The sequence below is a fragment of the Nannobrachium achirus genome, assembly GCF_963921795.1.
Source record: "Nannobrachium achirus genome assembly, chromosome: 15".
In the NCBI taxonomy this organism is placed as follows: domain Eukaryota; kingdom Metazoa; phylum Chordata; class Actinopteri; order Myctophiformes; family Myctophidae; genus Nannobrachium; species Nannobrachium achirus.
The window spans coordinates 23,831,509-23,850,447 of record NC_137822.1 but is presented as its reverse complement, the minus strand read 5'-3'; the positions used below and the strand labels follow the sequence as shown (position 1 = coordinate 23,850,447).

Sequence of the window (18,939 nt, the reverse complement as noted above, 5' to 3'; positions counted from 1 at the left end):
TTTGTGTGATATGCCAACACAAATTGAGCATAATCACACAAAACAGAGGAAAAGACTACAGACTATAAGGTGGCTGCATGGTGGTACATCTTCTCAGCCTCTTCTAAGTTCAGCAACAGAAGAATCTAACTATATAGCACACATGCTCTCAAAGTACCACACACATCTGATCAAATGCCCAGCCTAACTGCTTTTGAACTTGCCTGAACATTTGGCGCCACCACAGCAATGTCTGAGAAAGCCCCATTTGGCGACACCATCAAGCCGATTTTTACATTGCTTATCTCCCGATTAGGGAGCCTTACTGGTAATGTTGTGGGGCATAATAGTTAAAAATACATAGGGCTACTTTAATGTACACCTGTCAATTCTTTGTCAGATAAGTCTTGCAGTGAGCTTTCACGTCACCTATTTTCAACTGTCTTTCTGTACATATTTGTCAGCTAGTATAACAAAGCCATGAAAGGACTGACCAGCTTCTTGTGTGACACTGAGGGGTCATAACATAGTAAAATACTGTGTAAAACCTGTTATGGGTCTTTTGGCTGACGCCAAAGGTCTCTCCATGTGTGATGAATTTCCTAAATAAAAGATAAAGATTGATTCCTGACATGCAGTGGTCTCTGAACAACTTCTTGGTAACATTTAAGACTTCCAAGTTGATTCACAGTTTGTATTGCAAGATCCTGATTTGAGAGGTGATCCAATGTGTGCAGGCTATAATTAATTACCCCCTTAGGGCTTCCCTGCACCACAGAAAAGGGAAAGCAGATGTGCGTGTTGTTTTCAGCTTACTTTGGAGCTGTCCATAGAAGACCATATTCACACCGCGGCCATCTTGGATCACATGACTTCCTGGGATGGCAGCCTGCATTACAAACCATTGTGAACAATGGAGCGATGGTCCCAACAGTTCTATTCAACCCATTTCTTTTGACCAAATCTACAAATGGGCAAATGTCAACATCAATATCCCCAAAATGATTAAATAGAATTGTACATCCACAATATTTATGGTAGTTATGTTGCAGTGTTACTCTGTACAGACGTGAATATAGTGCCACCATTAGGCTGATTTAAAAAATGTACGGTGGCATTCCTTCCTTGGCCTAGTGTCAATGTGCATGCAAAGTGTCACGGCAATCGGACGCTGTATTCATGATTTGATGCATTTTGTTCAATATCGACCACAACTTTGGAAGCCAACTAAAGGCTGATGCATACTTTGGTTCGGTTCGGGGAGTCGCAAAATCTCAGCAGCACCAAACAGCCGAATTAATGATGGTACCCACCCCCCCGAATCTCTGAATGGCATCATATTGTACTTTGGACAGAGCCAAACCGAAATAAATTCGTCTCTAAAAGTGTAGTCCTTAGCCAATGAGGATGGAAAAGGCCTATTAAAAACTCTGTCCATCTTGGTCACATGACATTAGAGATAACGTGTACCGTGATGTTTGGACAAAATCTGTAACTTTCAACTCAACTCAACTTTATTGTCACATATCACAAGTTTACAGGTGTAAAAGAGTAGGTAGAACATTTCTTTTGTACAAGCTCCATGTTTTGCAGTTTTAAGAAAAGAATCATAACGTTATATAAAAGAGAAAGAAGCAAGGTTAAAGCCATATGAGACAACACAGTGTGTAATATACATCAAATATAATTAAATAGACACCATCAAAAGGTGCAACATTGTGTATAGGGTTTTCTGGGTGCTGTTGTGTATCCGTTTTGGACAAAAAGGTACAGTAGATGTTGGAACCATATTTGTGAGAAAAGGGTAGACAAGAACATATTTGTTTTAAAGTACATGTGAGGTGTGACTTAAGATGACCATTATAGACTGTACATTCAACAACTATCTTTATGCCAGCCCATTTACAACCTTTTCACAACCAAGACAAACCTGACAGGTTCTTTGCAGTTCTTCAAACCCAGTACTGGTTGTCACTAAGAGTTGGTGTAGTAGGCCGCTGACAACCTTTGGATCCTGGACTAACTGTTGTACAAGCGTTACCATCGCCTGCAATAGATCTATCATCATCATTACAACCGGTTCCAACAGTACCACATAATATACCGGCGACGCCATCAGCCTCCACAGGTCTCCACACGGACATGGGCATGGCAGGAGACACATTCCCCCTGTGCCCCAGGGGAACCATGGGCGAGCTCGGGCAGCTGCCGGGGCCAAGAGGGGTGACGACCACGGAGGGCATAGCCACGCTGCGCTCAGGCCTGCCCAGGTAAGGGCTGCCCTCAGGTCTGCTCAGGTAAGGGCTGCCCTCAGGCCTGCCCAGGTAAGGGCTGCCCTCAGGTCTGCTCAGGTAAGGGCTGCCCTCGTAGGGCAAAGGCGCCGCTGCGAGCTCCCGGATCAGACGCAGCCGGGCCCGTTTCTCCCTGCGATGGCGGAACACCAGGATCAGAACCACGAGGATGACGATGAGAAGCAGGCAGGCCAGGAAGGGCAGGATGATGAGGAGAGGGTCCGAGGCGGGACGGGGGACCTCGAGGTAAACGGGTGGCTCCTCTGGAGGGTCCTCCGACAGGACGGGAGGAGCGCGGGGAAGCGGGTCCATCTTCTGTCCTGCTTTGTTTCCACCTCCTCCACCCCTCGCTCTTCCTCCTCCTAGGGCTGTTTTAGTCGGCGATTAATACAAATACAAATAATTGTGATTAATTTATGTTATGCTCTCTTTTAGGCTTTGTAAACATAAGTTATACATGGAACAGGGCACATATCACAAATATCTTAACTGACAGAAATGACAGACAATGACCAGTGCCAAATCAAAATAAATACTGTACTATGGCCAAAAGAGGCCATACTTAATACAATGTGGACTTTCAAAGCTTTTCAAAAATCAGCTATAATGTTTCTTTAAATGTTCAACCTTATAAAAGCAAAAGTTTGCCATAACCCAATAAAACTGAGAAAGCGTAAGATTCTCAAGGAGTCTCCATCGCAGCTCCTATTGCCCGATGACCCGAAGTATTGGCTTTTTTATGTGGAAAAAAGAAATATCTCCATGAATTCAAGACTTCATGGGGTGTGTAATTGAAAATAAGCGATTGTGTATTCCAGGGGTTCCCAAACCTTTTTGTCTCAAGGCACCCATAAATATCTTTTTAATCCGAGGCACCCCTACACTAAAATTTTCACTCCCAACACCTTATATTTATAGCTTATCGTCGATGTCGGCGGAAACCTTGTATGTCCAAAACCTTTCGTTTTGTATTTATCATCTATAAAATGTACAAAACTAGTGAAAACAGCCGATACGCGAGGCGTTGTGTGCTTGTAGATCGGCTGTTTTCACTAGTTTTGTGCGACGGTCTTGTATGATGATGCAGGGCTTTGCTTTACAAAAAGACGTACACATTTGAAACTTGGAGATATGAGGTTTCTGCCCGTCAGTGACGATATTTTAGTGATTATGTTGCGAGGAAAACGTTGAGATAATAGCCATTTTGGTTAGAACTGACTGAAAATAACTTTGTACTTCAAGTTTAAAATGATACTAAATATTTTTTCTAGTGTCCAAATACATTCCAAATTTTATCAAATGATCTCGCGGCACCCCTGGACTGATGTCACGGCACCCCAGGGTGCCCCGTCACCCACTTTTAAAACCCCTGGTGTATTCATTGTGCCAGGAGCCTACCTCCTCCACTGCTGCTGTTCGCCCAGCGGTTGTTAGACTTCAACTTGCTCAGCGTTCTGTTGTGGGCCTTCTGTGAGCCCATCGTCGTGGAGCCTCCTCGTCCTCGCTGGGGATGGGACCATATGAACATTTCACATCACGATTATTGTGACAAAAGAAATCGTGATTTACGATATTACTGCGATAATCAAAATCCATTATCCTGGGGCGGAACATATTGTGCCAAAAAATAGCAGATCTACAAGCTCACAACGGGTCGCAACGCGACGCGTTGTGAGCTTGCAGATCGCCTATTTTTGGGCAAAGACATTTGATAGAGAGTGAAAAAAGTCTGTATATTAAAAGTACCATTTAACAATTATAGAGGGTTTAAGTGGTACCGGATATGCAGCTCGGCAAATAAAAGGTGAATTGATCCCAGTGCATGGCGGAGTAGGACGATATCACAACAAATAATTATTAAATAATTAAATCTCCACGATACGATTATCGTGAGTGTTTTTTTTTATCATGATAAATAATATAGTTTATCGTACCATCCCTAGCCCTCCTCGCCCTCCTCCTCCCCCCGTCCTGTTCTGCATCTGGTGGTGGGGCAGGATGGTGAAGTGGAGCTCCCCCTTGGCCGGCTGGACGTGTCCCGCCTTAGATGGATTGGTTGATTGAATATTTTATTAGACAAAAATGAAGAACAGTACAAGTATAGTCAGTACACAAGAAGTTCAGAACAAGTACAGATAAACACCCTGCCTAAAAGGAACCAGGGACGTGCTGGCCATTGGGAAAAGCGGGACAAATCCCGCACGGGCGGTTCATTCTCGGCCGGTCCAGGCCGGGCCATTACGAAAAAAATTAAACTGTTTGCACAAAAGTAAAAATTAAACTGTTTGCACAAAAGTAGTGAAAACAGCAGATCTACAAGCACTTGTGCTTGTAGATCGGCTGTTTTCAGTAGTTTAAATCATTTTTTAAATGATAAATACAAAACAAACGGTTTTGGACATACAAGGTTTCCACCCAACAGCAACGAAATATAGGCCTAATTCATGTAATTGGCCCACTGGCTTGTCACTTGTCATGATCTGAAATGGCAAATCTTTGAGTAACAGCAGCGCTATAGAGAGATCTCTCTATAGCTAGCAGTCACAGAAGCACTCCTTGCTGCCCAGGCTGCCTCCCACTCTGCAGTCCTGATTCTTCTGGATCTATCAGCGGCATTCGACACAGTGAATCACCAGCTGCTCCTGGACACCCTTGCTGACCTAGGCATCACAGGGACGGCACTAAAGTGGTTCTCCTCCTACCTGTCGGACCGGACCTACCAGGTCTCATGGAAAGGTTTGCTTTCATCCCCCCGGACCCTCCAAACGGGAGTCCCCCAGGGATCCGTACTTGGCCCTCTGCTTTTCTCCCTGTACACCAAATCCCTTGGTGCTGTAATCTCTGCTCACAATCTATCCTATCACTGCTATGCTGATGACACTCAACTGTTTTTGTCCTTCCCCCCTTCTGCCACCCAGGTGGAAGAGCACATTGCGGCATGTCTGGCCGACATCTCACAGTGGATGTCAGCCCACCACCTCAAGCTGAACCCGGACAGGACGGAGCTACTCTTCTTCCCAGCTAAGTCTTGCCCTAAGCAAGATCTCACTATTTCCATAGATAATGCATTGGTGACTTCAGTTCCTACTGCTAGAAACCTTGGTGTGGTCCTGGACAGCCAGCTATCATTCAAGGAACACATTGCATCAGTCACCCGGTCCTGTAGGTTCACACTCTATAACATCCGCAAAATCAGACCCTTCCTCACCCAGGAGGCAGCCCAGCTCCTCATTCAGACATCTGTCACATCAAAACTTGACTATTGTAACTCTCTCCTCACTGGTCTCCCGGCATGTGCACTTAAACCTCTCCAACTGATCCAAAATGCCGCGGCACGACTGGTCTTCAACCAGCCTAAGTTCTCACATGTCTCTCCCCTTCTCCGCAGCCTCCACTGGCTCCCGGTTGCAGCCCGCACTGAATACAAAACACTGATGCTGACCTTCAAAGCAGCCAAAGGTATGGCTCCCCCATACCTCCAAAACCTGATCAACCCCTACACTCCCACCCGTTCACTTAGATCAGCCAACACAGGGATGCTGACAGAACCCTCGCTAAAAACTCCAGGGCAAAAATCCACTCGTCCGAGACAGTTTGCCCTCCTGGCTCCCAAGTTGTGGAATAAACTCCCTGTCGCACTTAGAACAACGGACTCACTCGCTAGCTTTCGCCGTGGACTGAAGACTCACCTTTTCAGACTCCACCTAAACCCTTAGCACTACAGAAAATCAATGACCATATTGAAGCTAGTTAGCAGTCGTTTTTTAGGTTTTTAGAACTTTGATTATATTGTGTTTTTTTTTCTAGATAGATATCCATTTGCATTTGTTATATTGCTGTTGATGTACTGACATATTATCTTGTTTATTATTGTGATGTTTTATCTGCTTATTGTAAGTCGCTTTTGATTAAAAGCGTCTGCTAAATGCCTAAACTGTAAACTGTAAACTGTATAGCGCGCAATGAGGGCCTCTCCAACTCTTTCTCCCGGGCTGAATCAGGGGCCCAGCACGTCACTGAAAGGAACACCCCAAATAAGTCCTTTACGGTCTTGTTTACGTTGGAGGTCCTTGGTATTCAATTCATGGACATAAAAGATAACAACAAAAAAACATTCAAATATCATTGTAATTATAAAACACTATATTATGTACAGAGTAGGGGAAAAAAGGGGGTGGGGGTAAGCTCACTTCTCGCCTGTCTATGGAAGAAGTGATGACTACCTCCGCCTCTGGCCTCCTGAAAGGTGAGTTTTCAGGGCAGTTTTGAAGGAGGCCAGCGAGCTACATGTTTTAAGGGAAGTAGTCAAGGAATTCCACACTTTCCACACCTTCACCAGGAAGACGAAGGAGTCGTTGCACGGCGTGGCGGGGGCGCGGCCCTGCGCCGTGGTGAGGTTGGCGTCGCCGGCGGTGTCGTCGCTGAGGGTCTCCTCGATGGCGACCCGGCCCTGCACCACGTCCCGGAACGTGAACGTCCTCAAGACCTCCGACGCCTGGTTGAGGTCATAGGTCACCTGTGTGCACATTCGGGGCATAATATGCAGTAAAACGCATATACCAGTGGTGGAAAAAAGTACAGATACTGCAATGTCGAAATACTCTGTTACAAGTAAAAGTCTGGAATTAAACATTTACTTGAGTAAAAGAATAAAATGTATAAAGATCTTTTGAAAATAGCAGATCTACAAGCTCACAATGCGTTGCATCGTGTATGGCACACCATACCATAGGTTTGTTAATGCCGTTGATTAGCTGTTTTTTTAAACGTCTGTATAGAGACTGTCTGACTTCAATAGACAGTCTAAGCCTTGCCATCTAAAAAACGTTCACATTTAGACCAGTTATAACCCAGTTTTAGACGAACATCTAATAACCGACTATAGCTCGCTGGGGACATCAGGGCACCTCGATGTGAAATTGTCTCAAGCCCCCTTTGATGTCTATGTGTGCACGTGCCTGCTGCTGTCTCACCTTGACCAGTTTCCCATGTCTGGGAGGAGAGAGGACTTCAAACACGGGGTCGGCCCTGCTGAGTCTGGCCAGCTCGGAGGCATCTATCATGGCCTTGCCCAGCTTCACAGCCACCCCGCTGGGCACGCGCACCGGCTCCCGCAGGTAGATCAGTGGCTGCACCGTCACATTCACCACCTGCTCCATGCACCGTTGGAGGTAAAAAAGAAAAGAAACGTTACACGTGCAAACCTGTAACTTGACTTTCTGTAATAGAACAGTGAAGACCATTTAACTCTGATTCCTTTTTTTTTTTAAATATGATGTTCGGCAGCATTATATGTTGTTTAGTTTAGTTTTTTGTTTGTCTAATGTTTTATGTTTGTCTGATGTCCTTTATGTTAGAGTTCTCAAATTCTGCCCGAACCTGACCATACCCGAACCCGACCCGACATTTAGGGTAATGTAGGGCCTAAAATGTAGGCTAATTAGTCGGGCAGGGTAGGGCCTCGGGCTCAATGAAAAAAGAAAATATATTTTTTATTATTTTATTACTAAATTCTTTCCAAACCTGACCATACCCGACCCGACTGACGTTTTCGGGCCGGGTAGGGCCTAAAATGTGTGCTAACTAGTAGGGCCGGGTAGACCCTCGGCCCGACTAGTTAGGGCCCAGTTAGGGCCGGGCCTTAATTTCCAGGCCTGTTGAGAACTCTACTTTGTTACTATATTTGGAAAATAATAAAACCTAAGTGAAAAAAATGAAAAAAAGTCGACAATGTAGGGCTGTGAGCTTGTAGGCGTGCTGTCTAAGATATTTTAGAAATTATTTGACCTTGTTTTGAAAGTTTGAACCAAATAGGGATGCCAGGGTTAATGTGGTTAAAGGGGAAAACCACCTATTTTCAATATTGAACTATGTCATTAATGTACCTCAAAGGAGTTGTGTGGAAATAAGGAAAAGGTTCCCCCCTTCTGTGTTGCCTAGAACAGGAGGACTGATTTTGGGGTTTGTATTGCAAATTACACCGTGATGACATCACACCAGTGTACTTTGCAATACAAACCCCCAAATCAAGCCTCCTTTTTTTGTTATTATTTAAAAAACAATTTAAAATTGTGAAAATAGCTGATCTACAAGCACACAATGCCTTGTGATGCTAGTTTTGTGCAACAGTCTTGTATGACGAAGCAGAGCTTTACTTTACTAAAGAAATCAAACCTCGGTTCGAAGTGAAGCAGTGAATTCTATGTGTTATTCTATGTGTTCTAGAGCTATGAAATCTGTGTTCTAGATCTATACATTCTGTGTTCTAGATATATACTTTCTATGTGGTTTAGTTCTATATTTTTATGAATTCTGAATGAATGAATGATTTTGTCTGGAGGGCCAAATTGTCATGTGAAGCTTGACCAATCCTCAATTCTGCATGCACGGGACATGTACGGGACAGACAAAATTGACCAATCCTATGCACGGGACATGTACGGGACAGACAAAGCCACACCTCGGAAGCGGCTTTCACCGCTTCAAAAACGTACACAAATTGAAACTTGGAGATACGAGGTTTGTGCCCGACAACAACGTAAATGTTAAGCCTGACCTGGTCCATCAGGTTGTTGTACACCACGCCAGGGGAGGTGGCAGACACCGAGACGTTGAAGCTGTCCTCTGACGCGCCGCGGTCCGTCATGTGGTAGACGACGCGGCCAAACTGCACGTCCTCGTGCCGGAAGGCGGTGACCTCGCGGTCGTCGATGGCGACGCGTCCGTGGCGGGGGCCCGCGGTGACGGCGTAGATGATGTCGGCGGGCTGCTGACCTAAGGGGTGGGCGATATGGTGATAAATATCGTTGAGACGATATGCCTTTTCAGAGATATCATATATATCGTAATACAATGAGGGAGCCTTATAAAAGATCGTGTTGAATTGTTAATACGGAGATTCATTGCAGAATTCATTTAAACCTGCATTTTTGTCTGAATCAGTTTTTTCACAAACTTTAAAATGTCAAGGTCTCCCCTTAACTAATACAAATGAAACTATACTGTATACTGTCAGAGTTACATATACTTGTAAGGATCAATTTAGACCTCCCAAAAGGAACCCAGCGAGTCCCTGGACCCCACATTGAGGACCACTGGTCTAAATGGTCCGTTACTCCTTTTTCTTTTAGTTTTTCTTACCGTGTACTGTAGGTGGTTGTACTGTTAAGTAACTTGAAAAATAACCATAAAAAAACAACATGAATAAGATTGTGTATTGTGATACAGCTTGGGAAAATACGGCGATGTTGTATTTTCCCATATCGCCCAGCCCTGCCCTATGCTGACCGTTGGTGTGGGCCGCCAGGTGACTGGGAGTCAGGACCACGGCCACGGTCCGGCCCTGGACCAGCGACAGGCCGGTATTGTTGACCATGGACACCACCGCCTGGGTGACCATGAGGGTAAAGAGCTTATAGAGTGGGCCGTGGTAGCCGTCGGTTACGTTGAAGTAGAATACTCCGGTGGAGGGCTCACCCTGGTTGTTGGGGGGAGGGAAAGCACAAAGAAAACATATAAGAATATATAGATACTGTAGATCAGGGGTCTTCAACAGGGGGTCCCGGACCCCTAGGGGGTCCTCAGAGTTACTACAGGGGGTCCTCCAAATCTTTGTGCGATAGAAACTTTTTTTTCTCCTTTTTTTACATTAACCACTTGAAACCTAGCGTTCATATTCAGAGAACTTTAGCCAAAAATAGTAGATCTACAAGCTCACAACGCTGGTCGGCTATTTTCGGCAAAGAGCTTTGGTGTAGAGGGGAAAAAGAGCAGACTACAGTTAAGTACAAAGTGAAAGGTCAAGTTTATTAAGTATTGCAGTTCAAGAATCCAAAACACACAGATGATTGTGCTGTCATTGTGCTGTCAAAAGATGAAATATGGAATCTATTAACAGGTTGTGGGGGTCCTTGCTTCATCTCTCTCTTAACTAAGGGGTCCTTGGACTGAAAACGTTGAAGAGCCCTGCTGTAGATACTGTATATTAATCAATTAATGCTATTACCCCCACAATCTGTAACATCAACAGTCACACAAAGACAGAAACGATATAAGACGGTGGTTCTCGACCTTTTATGGATCAAGGCCCTCTTGACAACAACCTACAGTATCTGGTCGCGTTAAGTGGTCAGACGGGTGGGCCGCGTGCATTTTCAGAGCATGTTTATTTTAATGATCAATCTGTTGATTGTTTGGTATACTGTAAGTTTTATTTTTTGTAGGGCTGGGATGCGATTAAAATTTTTAATGTAATTAATTACAGGCTCTGTGATTAATTAATCGCAATTAATCGCATTTTAATCGCACATTGATATTTGACCTGAGAAGCATTTTTTTCAAGTAAAACACATTTTGTTGTACGAGGGAATCAACAAGTGAGTTTTTTAAATCTATATTTCGCATTCACTGGGCCAAGCAAAGTGCTCTGATCGGCTACTTCTCCCTTTGCGTTTGTTGTCTCTTCTTGGTTGGTGCATCGCTATGATCGGTATGCCCAAAACTGAAGGTTCTGTGGTGCAAAAACTAAGTGCGATTAAAATGTGTTAATTTTTTTAATCGCGTTAATTTTCTGTAATTAATTAATCGCAATTAATCAGTTAAAGTCCCAGCCCTAATTTTTTGGTATGGTGCTACTGTGGCGGAGAGAGTCGCAGCCCCAGCCTGAAGCCTCAAAAGTCTAGTATCTGCCCTCGTTCCATAGGGATATCCCTTTGGATTGATGGTTACGATATTGGACTTCCACGCGGGAGACTCGAGTTCGAAGCCTGGTGGGGAGGTTTCAGGCTGGGGCTGCGACTCTCTCCTTTATAGTATTGATGTTAAATATCATCATTAAAATCATAGTCTTTTGCCAATCATTTGGGGGGCCCCCATTTGGGGGCACCACGCAATATCCTCACGGCACACCAGTGGTCCCCGGGCCCAAAGGTTGAGAACCAGTGATCTAAGATGTGCTCAGACATGAAAGCGTGAGGGTCACCTTTTGTATAAAGTGCAGCCTGCCGTGGTTGACGTCATACTGGGTGAAGGAGGTGACAGGCTCTGGTCTCTCTCCCAGAGTCAGGTATCCATTGTTGGGCTTGCTGATGACGCTATAATGCAGCTCCTCCGGAGGGGTATCATGGTCGTCAACCTGCAGTTGTAGGAGAAGTTATTGGCCATTAACCACTTCAACCCATTAAGACCTGAGGCCGTTTCTACAAAATAATGTCCTGTAAATCCTTACAGTTTTCTGAAATATCAGATCTGCTATATCAGTCTTGCTCAATTTTCATGTCAGCGAATGCCGAAATTGTATTTTTGGCCGCCGACCCCCCCATCTCAAAAATATTTTGTTCCACATTTTGAGAACTAATGTGCTACGTATATAGCTAAATTCTAAAATGACACAGATGCTTTCCAGGTTTGAATGGGCACCCATTGACCAAAGTTCACCAGGGGTCCATCCTTTTCACCCTCCTCCCATCTCTTTGCTGGAAAAACACGTTGTGAGCTTGTAGATCAAATGTTTACCTATTTTTGCCCAGCTATCTCACTACCTAATCAGAATGCGTACCACAGCAAGTGTGTGTCTGTCCATCTGTAACTCCACGTTCAGCAGTTGTTCAATTGTCTAAAAAACACAATACAAAAATCAATAACACATCTGCCTTGCTGACCATCTACTTTTCCAACTTCAGATGTGTCTCTACTCTCTACTTCTCATAATCACAAAATGTTTACACATTTTCCCAAATACACCACACAGTAGGCAGTGCAGGGCTGGACTGGCGCACCACACAGTAGGCCGTACAGGGCCCCCACACAGTAGGCGGTGCAGGGCCGGGCCTAGGTGGCTGCCTGGGGCCCCACACTGTAAGGGCCTATTTGGCCTGTAGGCGGTGCCACTAGGGACATGTGGGCACTTGGAGAGGTGGCCACCTGGACAACACAGCACTAGGGAGGGACATGTGGGAACTTGGAGAGGTGGGCACCTGAACAACTGGCAAACAAAACCATATACCCGTAATTGCCGGACTAATAAGCCGCGGCTTTTTCCCCATGTTTTGAACCCTGCGGCTTATACAAAGGTGCGGCTTATATAGAGATTTTTTCAGCTAACGGCCAGTAGTTAGTTTTACAATGGTCTTTAACAAGGATTTATATATAGACTTTTACAGCTAACGGCCACCAGGGGCACTCTAGCAGGAAGCAGGAAGGACACCTGCGGCTTATAGTCGGGTGCGGCTTATATGTGGGTCAGTGACGTGACGCCCCAAAAAATGTGTTTTTAAAAAAACTTTAAAATGCAGGCATAAAAGTGATTTACTTTTGTTCTACTCACTCTCAACCTTATGGAAATACATTTTGTTTTTAGATATTTTATTGGAATCAGACTTTATTCAGCAGTTTGTTGTACTTGTGCCTAAAATCGTCATATGGTGTGACATGAAAATAATTGTTTATAAAATGAAAATGGAGTACATCTTTCTTAAGTTACTCACTTTATCAAAGTCCTTTATCATAACTAACCAGTGATCCACTATAGTTTTTTGAAAATTAATTATATCTGTATATTTTTTTCATAATCGACACTCTGTGTGAGGCCCATGTTCATGATCTTACAACATATTTTAAATGTATTCTGTCAAAACTTTCTCTAAAATTACACAAATATTTGTGACTCTTCCTGATAATATTCTCTATGTAATCCATAAACATTTTTTTGGTTTAATCATTAATAAAGGTATGATTTTTCACTATTTGGAATGTCACACCAAATTATTTAGTGTCACACCGTATGATCATATCTTCATGTGTCAAAGCAAACTGTGTTTTAACCTACCTATTAGTGAGTACTGAACTTTACTGATTGATTAAACAATTACCCAGGATAACATGGCCTTAATATTTCCGAACAGAATATTATTGTAGGGCTTTAACATGGGATAAGAAAGAATTGTAGTAGTAGATGGATGATGAGGATGTGCACAGGAATGCTACGCACATAGTCTTCTGCCGGCCCACGGCAGAAGGATCCTAAAGAGACAATAAGGCGCATAGCCACACTTGGAGCCAAGGCAACATTTTATTAACACCAATTAGTGGAAACAGAACTCAGCATTCAGGTAAATTGCTTTTTTCCGAAGTCTCCTGAACTTGAACACAGCATTTTGTGTTGAACAAATGTAATTAGGAATCATGACATTACACCACATCTCCACTAGCTAAAGAGTGCTGGGTTGCGCAACTCCAAAAATAGCTGATCTACAAGCTCTCGCAGCACAACGTGTTGAGAGCTTGTAGATCAGCTATTTTCGCTAGTTTTGTCTCGGGTCCTACCTTAACACTGTCCACTGTCCAGTCCAGTGAGTGAAAGTACAAAAGTATTAGATCAGATTAGATTATACAGTTAGACTGTATTGTACATCAGCCAGTCGTATTTGGTGAGGGTAGCAAACCGGCTGCCTTGTTGCGGTTCTGCTATGCCACAGACAACCTCCTGCTCTTCGTAGAAAATGCAGTCTCGCCCCTTTGGCTCCTCTCTCCTTGCTGGGTCATTGTTTAGTTTCTCCCTGTACTTTCTCGTTCTCTCAGCACTTGTCATTTTCCAGCTGACAAAAGAAAATGGAATGTATAGTTTAAGACAAAGAGAAAATATTGTTTAGATTGAAACAATATGTTAAGGTTTCTGTGAAGGGGTTTCTGCTCTGTCTGATGAATTTGAAGTATCACTGAATGAAGCTAAATTACATTTTATGTAGAAATGTTTAAAACAAATGTTTAAATGTACAAAAGAAACATGGAACTTTGTTATTTATTGTTATATCTGTAGTTAAATACAGTATAAATCATATGGTGTGACAATCAAGTCATATGGCGTGACAAGCAGATGTCACACCATTATGATTAAGTGTCACACCATATTACGTTTTTCTGCATTTAGGTTTACCTTGAGGCTACTATGTACACATTAGCATGCTAACAGCATGCTAGCTATAACAAAGCAACCTAGATCTACATGGAAATATGACCAAAACTTCAAATAACTTAAGCTTTTTTTAATGAAAAGGTGTCACACCAACAGACATCCAAAGTGGTGAGTTTGTCAAAGTTTCAACAAGATGGCATTTCATGAAAATGTTAAAATCATAACTCACCTCAGACACCTGTCTTGCAGTTGTGCTGGGAGTGCTGAATAGCCTTACAGAAGAAGGACCTCTCTAGCCAATAGGTGTCCAAATAATTGCCTGTTTAATTTGTCCAAACTAGTGTCACACCAAATGATTTTGGTTTGGGGGACAAAATGTTTTTGATCAGAAATGACTGAAAACATTATGCTTTGACTTTGAAAAGATATAGGCTCACAAATAGACATTTTTTTAGCCTAAATTCATTTTCAAATGATTTTTAGCAATTCTTTTTCTTAGTTTTATTCAAGTTCCCACTTTGAGAAACAAGGTCAGGACAGTCACACCATATGAGTTTTGCCATGTTTGGTTGAACATTCTGAAGAAATGAGGAATGAAATGCTTTAATCTTGAGTAAGTTCACATAAAGCTTAATGTCCTGCACAATATTCAGAAGGTTTTTGACAAATATATTGTTTATTTATACATGTTTGACACCGAGGACAGCGAAAACGTTACGTCACGTCACCCACCCATATGTAAACATTCGTTTTTTGTTCTAAATTTAGCTGGTGCGGCTTATATTCAGGTGCGGCTTATAGTCCAGCAATTACGGTAGGCATTAGGGACATGTGGATACTTGGGAGAGGTGGGCACCTGAACAACTGGGCACTAGGCACATGTGGGCACCTAGACAACTGGGCAATAGGGGCATGTGGACACTTGGAGAGGTGGGAACCTGGACAACTGGGCACTAGGGAGGACATGTGGGCACATAAACAACTGGGCAAAAGGGGCATGTGGGCACTTGGAGAGGTGGGCACCTGGACAACTGGGCACTAGGGACATGTGGCCACTTGGAGAGGTGGCCACCTGGACAACCAGGCACTTGGGACGTGGACACTTGGAGAGGTGCGCACCTGGACAACTGGGTACTAGGGGCATGTGTGCAAGGACTGACAGATACAGATCTCCATATATGGCCATATCAGTTGTATCACTGCTGCAACGTAGCTGTGAGCGCCTGCAAACTGACAAAGTATGTCCATATATAGACCACATGAGATGACACAGTATATGTCCATATTTGGGCATTCCAAGATATGAGCTTAATATTGATGACATCAGGGATCTCCATATATGGGCATGAAAGGGACATGGACTGACATAGAGATCACCATATATGGCGATTAAAATATTAGTGAATTCATTTTAATTAATTAATGTATTGATTTGAAAGGGGACCAAGGCAACCACACTTGCAATTTCCAATTGCATCTTTCTAGTTCATGTTGCACCCATGCATTATGGAAGCCCAATGAATTGGCCTTACTTTTTTTTGCAATGCATTTAATATAAGATTTAGTTATTTGAATATGAAATAAACCTTTCAAATGACTTATATACGCTCAATCTTTTATTACGATTACGTTTGGCCTTATACTGTAGATCGAAATGTATTTTTTCCTTATTTTAGTAATTTATAAGCAGAATTTTCAATTCAGTCATTGCAGCTAACATGTAGTTTGAGGGTCATAATGCCTAATATCATAATCGCTCATTATTTTATTACAATTATATTGGTATGTAGGCCTTAATCATCTTGAGTTGGGTCTTGAGTTACAAAAGGTTTTGTTTTGACTCTCCCAACCAAGTCTGACACTATTCTGTTCTGTTATTTTGGAATAACTAGGCCGGCGATGCCCAGTGTGAAGTCAGTCGTATAAGCGGCTCTGCAACAGTAAAACGAACGTAGAGATCCCTGATGTCATCAATATGACATCATAGACAGGCCGCCAAGCATATAGTTAACATAGGCCAGCTCTGTCAACAGAAGCAGGAACAATTAAAGCTTGTAATGTCTGTTGAGTTTGGTTTCCCAGAGGAGATGAAGAAGAGGCTGGTGATCGACGTGGACACTGGCGTGGACGACGCCCAGGCCCTCATGATGGCCATGGCCGCCCCCAACGTGGAGGTCCTGGGGATCACGTGTACCCACGGCAACACGGACGTGGAGAACGTCTGCAAGAACACGCTGCGTGTGCTCAAGGTCTGCAAGAGGATGGACGTGCCGGTCTACCGCGGGAGCGCAGAGCCCCTGCTGGGCCGGGTCCTCCGCGCCGGCGACTTCCACGGGAAGGACGGGCTCGGAGACGCCCCCGATCCGGAGGCGCCGGGCCTGGAGCTACTGCAGAGCGAAGGAGCCGTGGCGGCCATGATCAGGATGGTCAATGACAACCCCGGAGAGGTGACTCTGGTAGCCACGGGACCTCTCACTAACCTGGCCCTGGCAGTAAAGCTGGACCCGTCCTTCCCAGAGAAACTTAAGGGACTCTATTTGATGGGAGGCAACACTGATTCCAGGGGTAACACTACGGTGTGTGGGGAGTTTAACTTTGCAGCGGACCCTGAGGCTGCTTACATTGTGTTAAAGCAGTTCTGCTGTCCGACCTACATTGCCAGCTGGGAGTTTGCCTGCCATAACAATCTGTCGTGGTCCTTCTGTGACACCTGGTTGGCTCAAGACACCGAGAAGGCTCATTTCATGAAGAGGATTTTCAAACACACTATGAAGGTGTGTTTGGAGTTGGAGCGCTTCCAGAAGGAAATGTGTGCAGGGGTGGGTTTCACCCCCTGTGACTGCTATGCCATGGCCGCAGCTATAGACGACACGTTTGTGACAGCAAGCGAACAGGTCGCTGTAACAGTGGAACTGGATGGGACCAACACCCGAGGTATGATGGTGCTGGACTATCTTGACATGCTTAAGAAGAAACACAAGGTCTCCATCATGAAGAAGGTGGATCTGGACAAGTTCAAAACCATGCTGACGGCTGCACTGAAGTAGGATGTAACATAAAGTCATGTTAGACAGGGCTCCCTTCGGCCCTGTCTGAAATGACAGATTTGTACTTGTACTAGAGGTTCGCGGCCCTTCGGGCCGCTCACATCTAGAGTCCACGCCCGCTTCTTTACTAAAAAACTTTTTTTTTCAAAAAAAAAAAGTTTTTGGAAAAAAAAAATATATTGTGGCGGAACTATTGTGCCGCAGCGCACGTTTACGGTCGGACATATTTGACCGCCGGACGCACTTGCGGTTACTGAGATTCAGTGGGCTGGCCGTGGGCTGTGGGCTGTGGGCTGGGTGGAGCGTAACCGTGACAACAGCTGCTTGCCTGCTTGCAGGGCGGTGTAGGGTTACAGATCCATGGGCTGGGAGGACGTTATAGCCAATTGGAGTGCTGCATTTGGTCCTGTCTACCTGTCTACCAAATACTGCTGGCTGCAGTTCTAAAATGTATATGTTAGGATGAAAGAAGGTAAAATAAAGTATTTCATTGAAAACGGGTACAATGTGTAAAGAACAACCCGAAGGGGCATGCGACCCCTTCGGGTTGTTTTTGAGCGGTGCTAACGGCCCCTACATCTGGCTTTGTGTGCATGTCTGTATGTCCGTCCCACAGATCTTGACATTGGAAAGAGAGGGATTTTCTTCCCACTTTAGTTTATATAAGATTTGTGTGCCAGGTTAACCACTCAGAATGGTCCCAGATTTGGAGTATGAGCTTCAGATGACCCCTTGATGGAACGTACTAAACGGCAATTGGGAGGGGCTTACGCATCCCGAAAAAAACTAAACAAAAACAAAAAAAAAAACACTTGACAATCGTGCCGGGCTTCATGTGACGTTAATCAACAAGGTAATAACAGCCAGTGCAAAAGGGACAAAGGAGGGAAGAGGTTTCATTTCAAGAGGGAACGGGCCGGCCCCCGAGGGCATGATATTTGTTCGGATATGCGGTTGTCCAGATCCACCAATATGACCATAAATAGGCATATATAGATATCCAGTTGTCCAGGACTGCCGATCCAACTGATATACACATATATGGGCATGCCAATATATGGACATATAGTGATGGCATCAGGGATCTCCATATATGGGCATAAAAGGGACAAGGACTGACATACAGAGATCTCTTTATCCACGAGTTTCCTACGCCCCATAGTGCATTGCGCAAACGTCTGCACCGAGGTTCCGCCGCCGATTTACAAGCTCACAACGGGTTGCATCTGCGACGCGACGTGAGCTTGTATGTCTGCTGTTAAACCCGGAAGTTTGGTCCTGATAGTCTCCAGTAAACTCCCGCGGAAACTTGTGGATAGGTGCATAAATGGGACGCAGGTAGACAGACAGATACAGAGATCTCCATATACGGGTAGGTGCAAAACGGACAATGGCTACTCTTACCAAGCATTCGACACTATGATTCAGACATATTTGTCGGATCGGAAAGGTAGGTGTGAGGACTGCATAGCAGCCTTAACGCTAGATGTAACCTCTAGTTAAAATAAATAATAAAAATAAAAAAATAAAAATGTTCCACAATATAATAACAATGAATAACTAAAAAGATGCAATTGGAAATGCAAGTGCAAATTAATTTCCTCTTACTATTTGATTTAATTCACTAATACATTAATGGCCATACCGGTATATGGAGAGTATTAAGCCCATATCTTGGAAAGCCCATACTGCATATGGACATACTGTGTCA

The 18,939-nt window shown here is 44.1% G+C and overlaps 2 protein-coding genes across 2 annotated transcripts in view; one reads left to right on the top strand and one right to left on the bottom strand.

Moving 5' to 3' along the window:
* The window catches only part of LOC308299706 (chondroitin sulfate proteoglycan 4-like), a gene marked incomplete at both ends in the record, with an annotated part of 62,556 nt that overhangs the window by 469 nt on the left and 43,148 nt on the right, over window positions 1-18,939 (bottom strand). The window contains 8 exons of the mRNA XM_080743496.1: window positions 2,084-2,638; window positions 3,669-3,724; window positions 4,224-4,312; window positions 6,601-6,786; window positions 7,244-7,420; window positions 8,827-9,044; window positions 9,558-9,747; window positions 11,251-11,403. Coding sequence (XP_080599622.1) covers window positions 2,084-2,638; window positions 3,669-3,724; window positions 4,224-4,312; window positions 6,601-6,786; window positions 7,244-7,420; window positions 8,827-9,044; window positions 9,558-9,747; window positions 11,251-11,403 — 1,624 coding nt within the window. The remainder of the gene's footprint in view (window positions 1-2,083; window positions 2,639-3,668; window positions 3,725-4,223; window positions 4,313-6,600; window positions 6,787-7,243; window positions 7,421-8,826; window positions 9,045-9,557; window positions 9,748-11,250; window positions 11,404-18,939) is intronic.
* Window positions 16,269-17,228, top strand: LOC308299383 (inosine-uridine preferring nucleoside hydrolase-like; the record flags this gene model as incomplete). Its single annotated transcript, XM_080743155.1, has 1 exon — window positions 16,269-17,228. One exon carries the CDS (start codon window positions 16,269-16,271, stop codon window positions 17,226-17,228), a length of 960 nt encoding a protein of 319 aa, XP_080599281.1.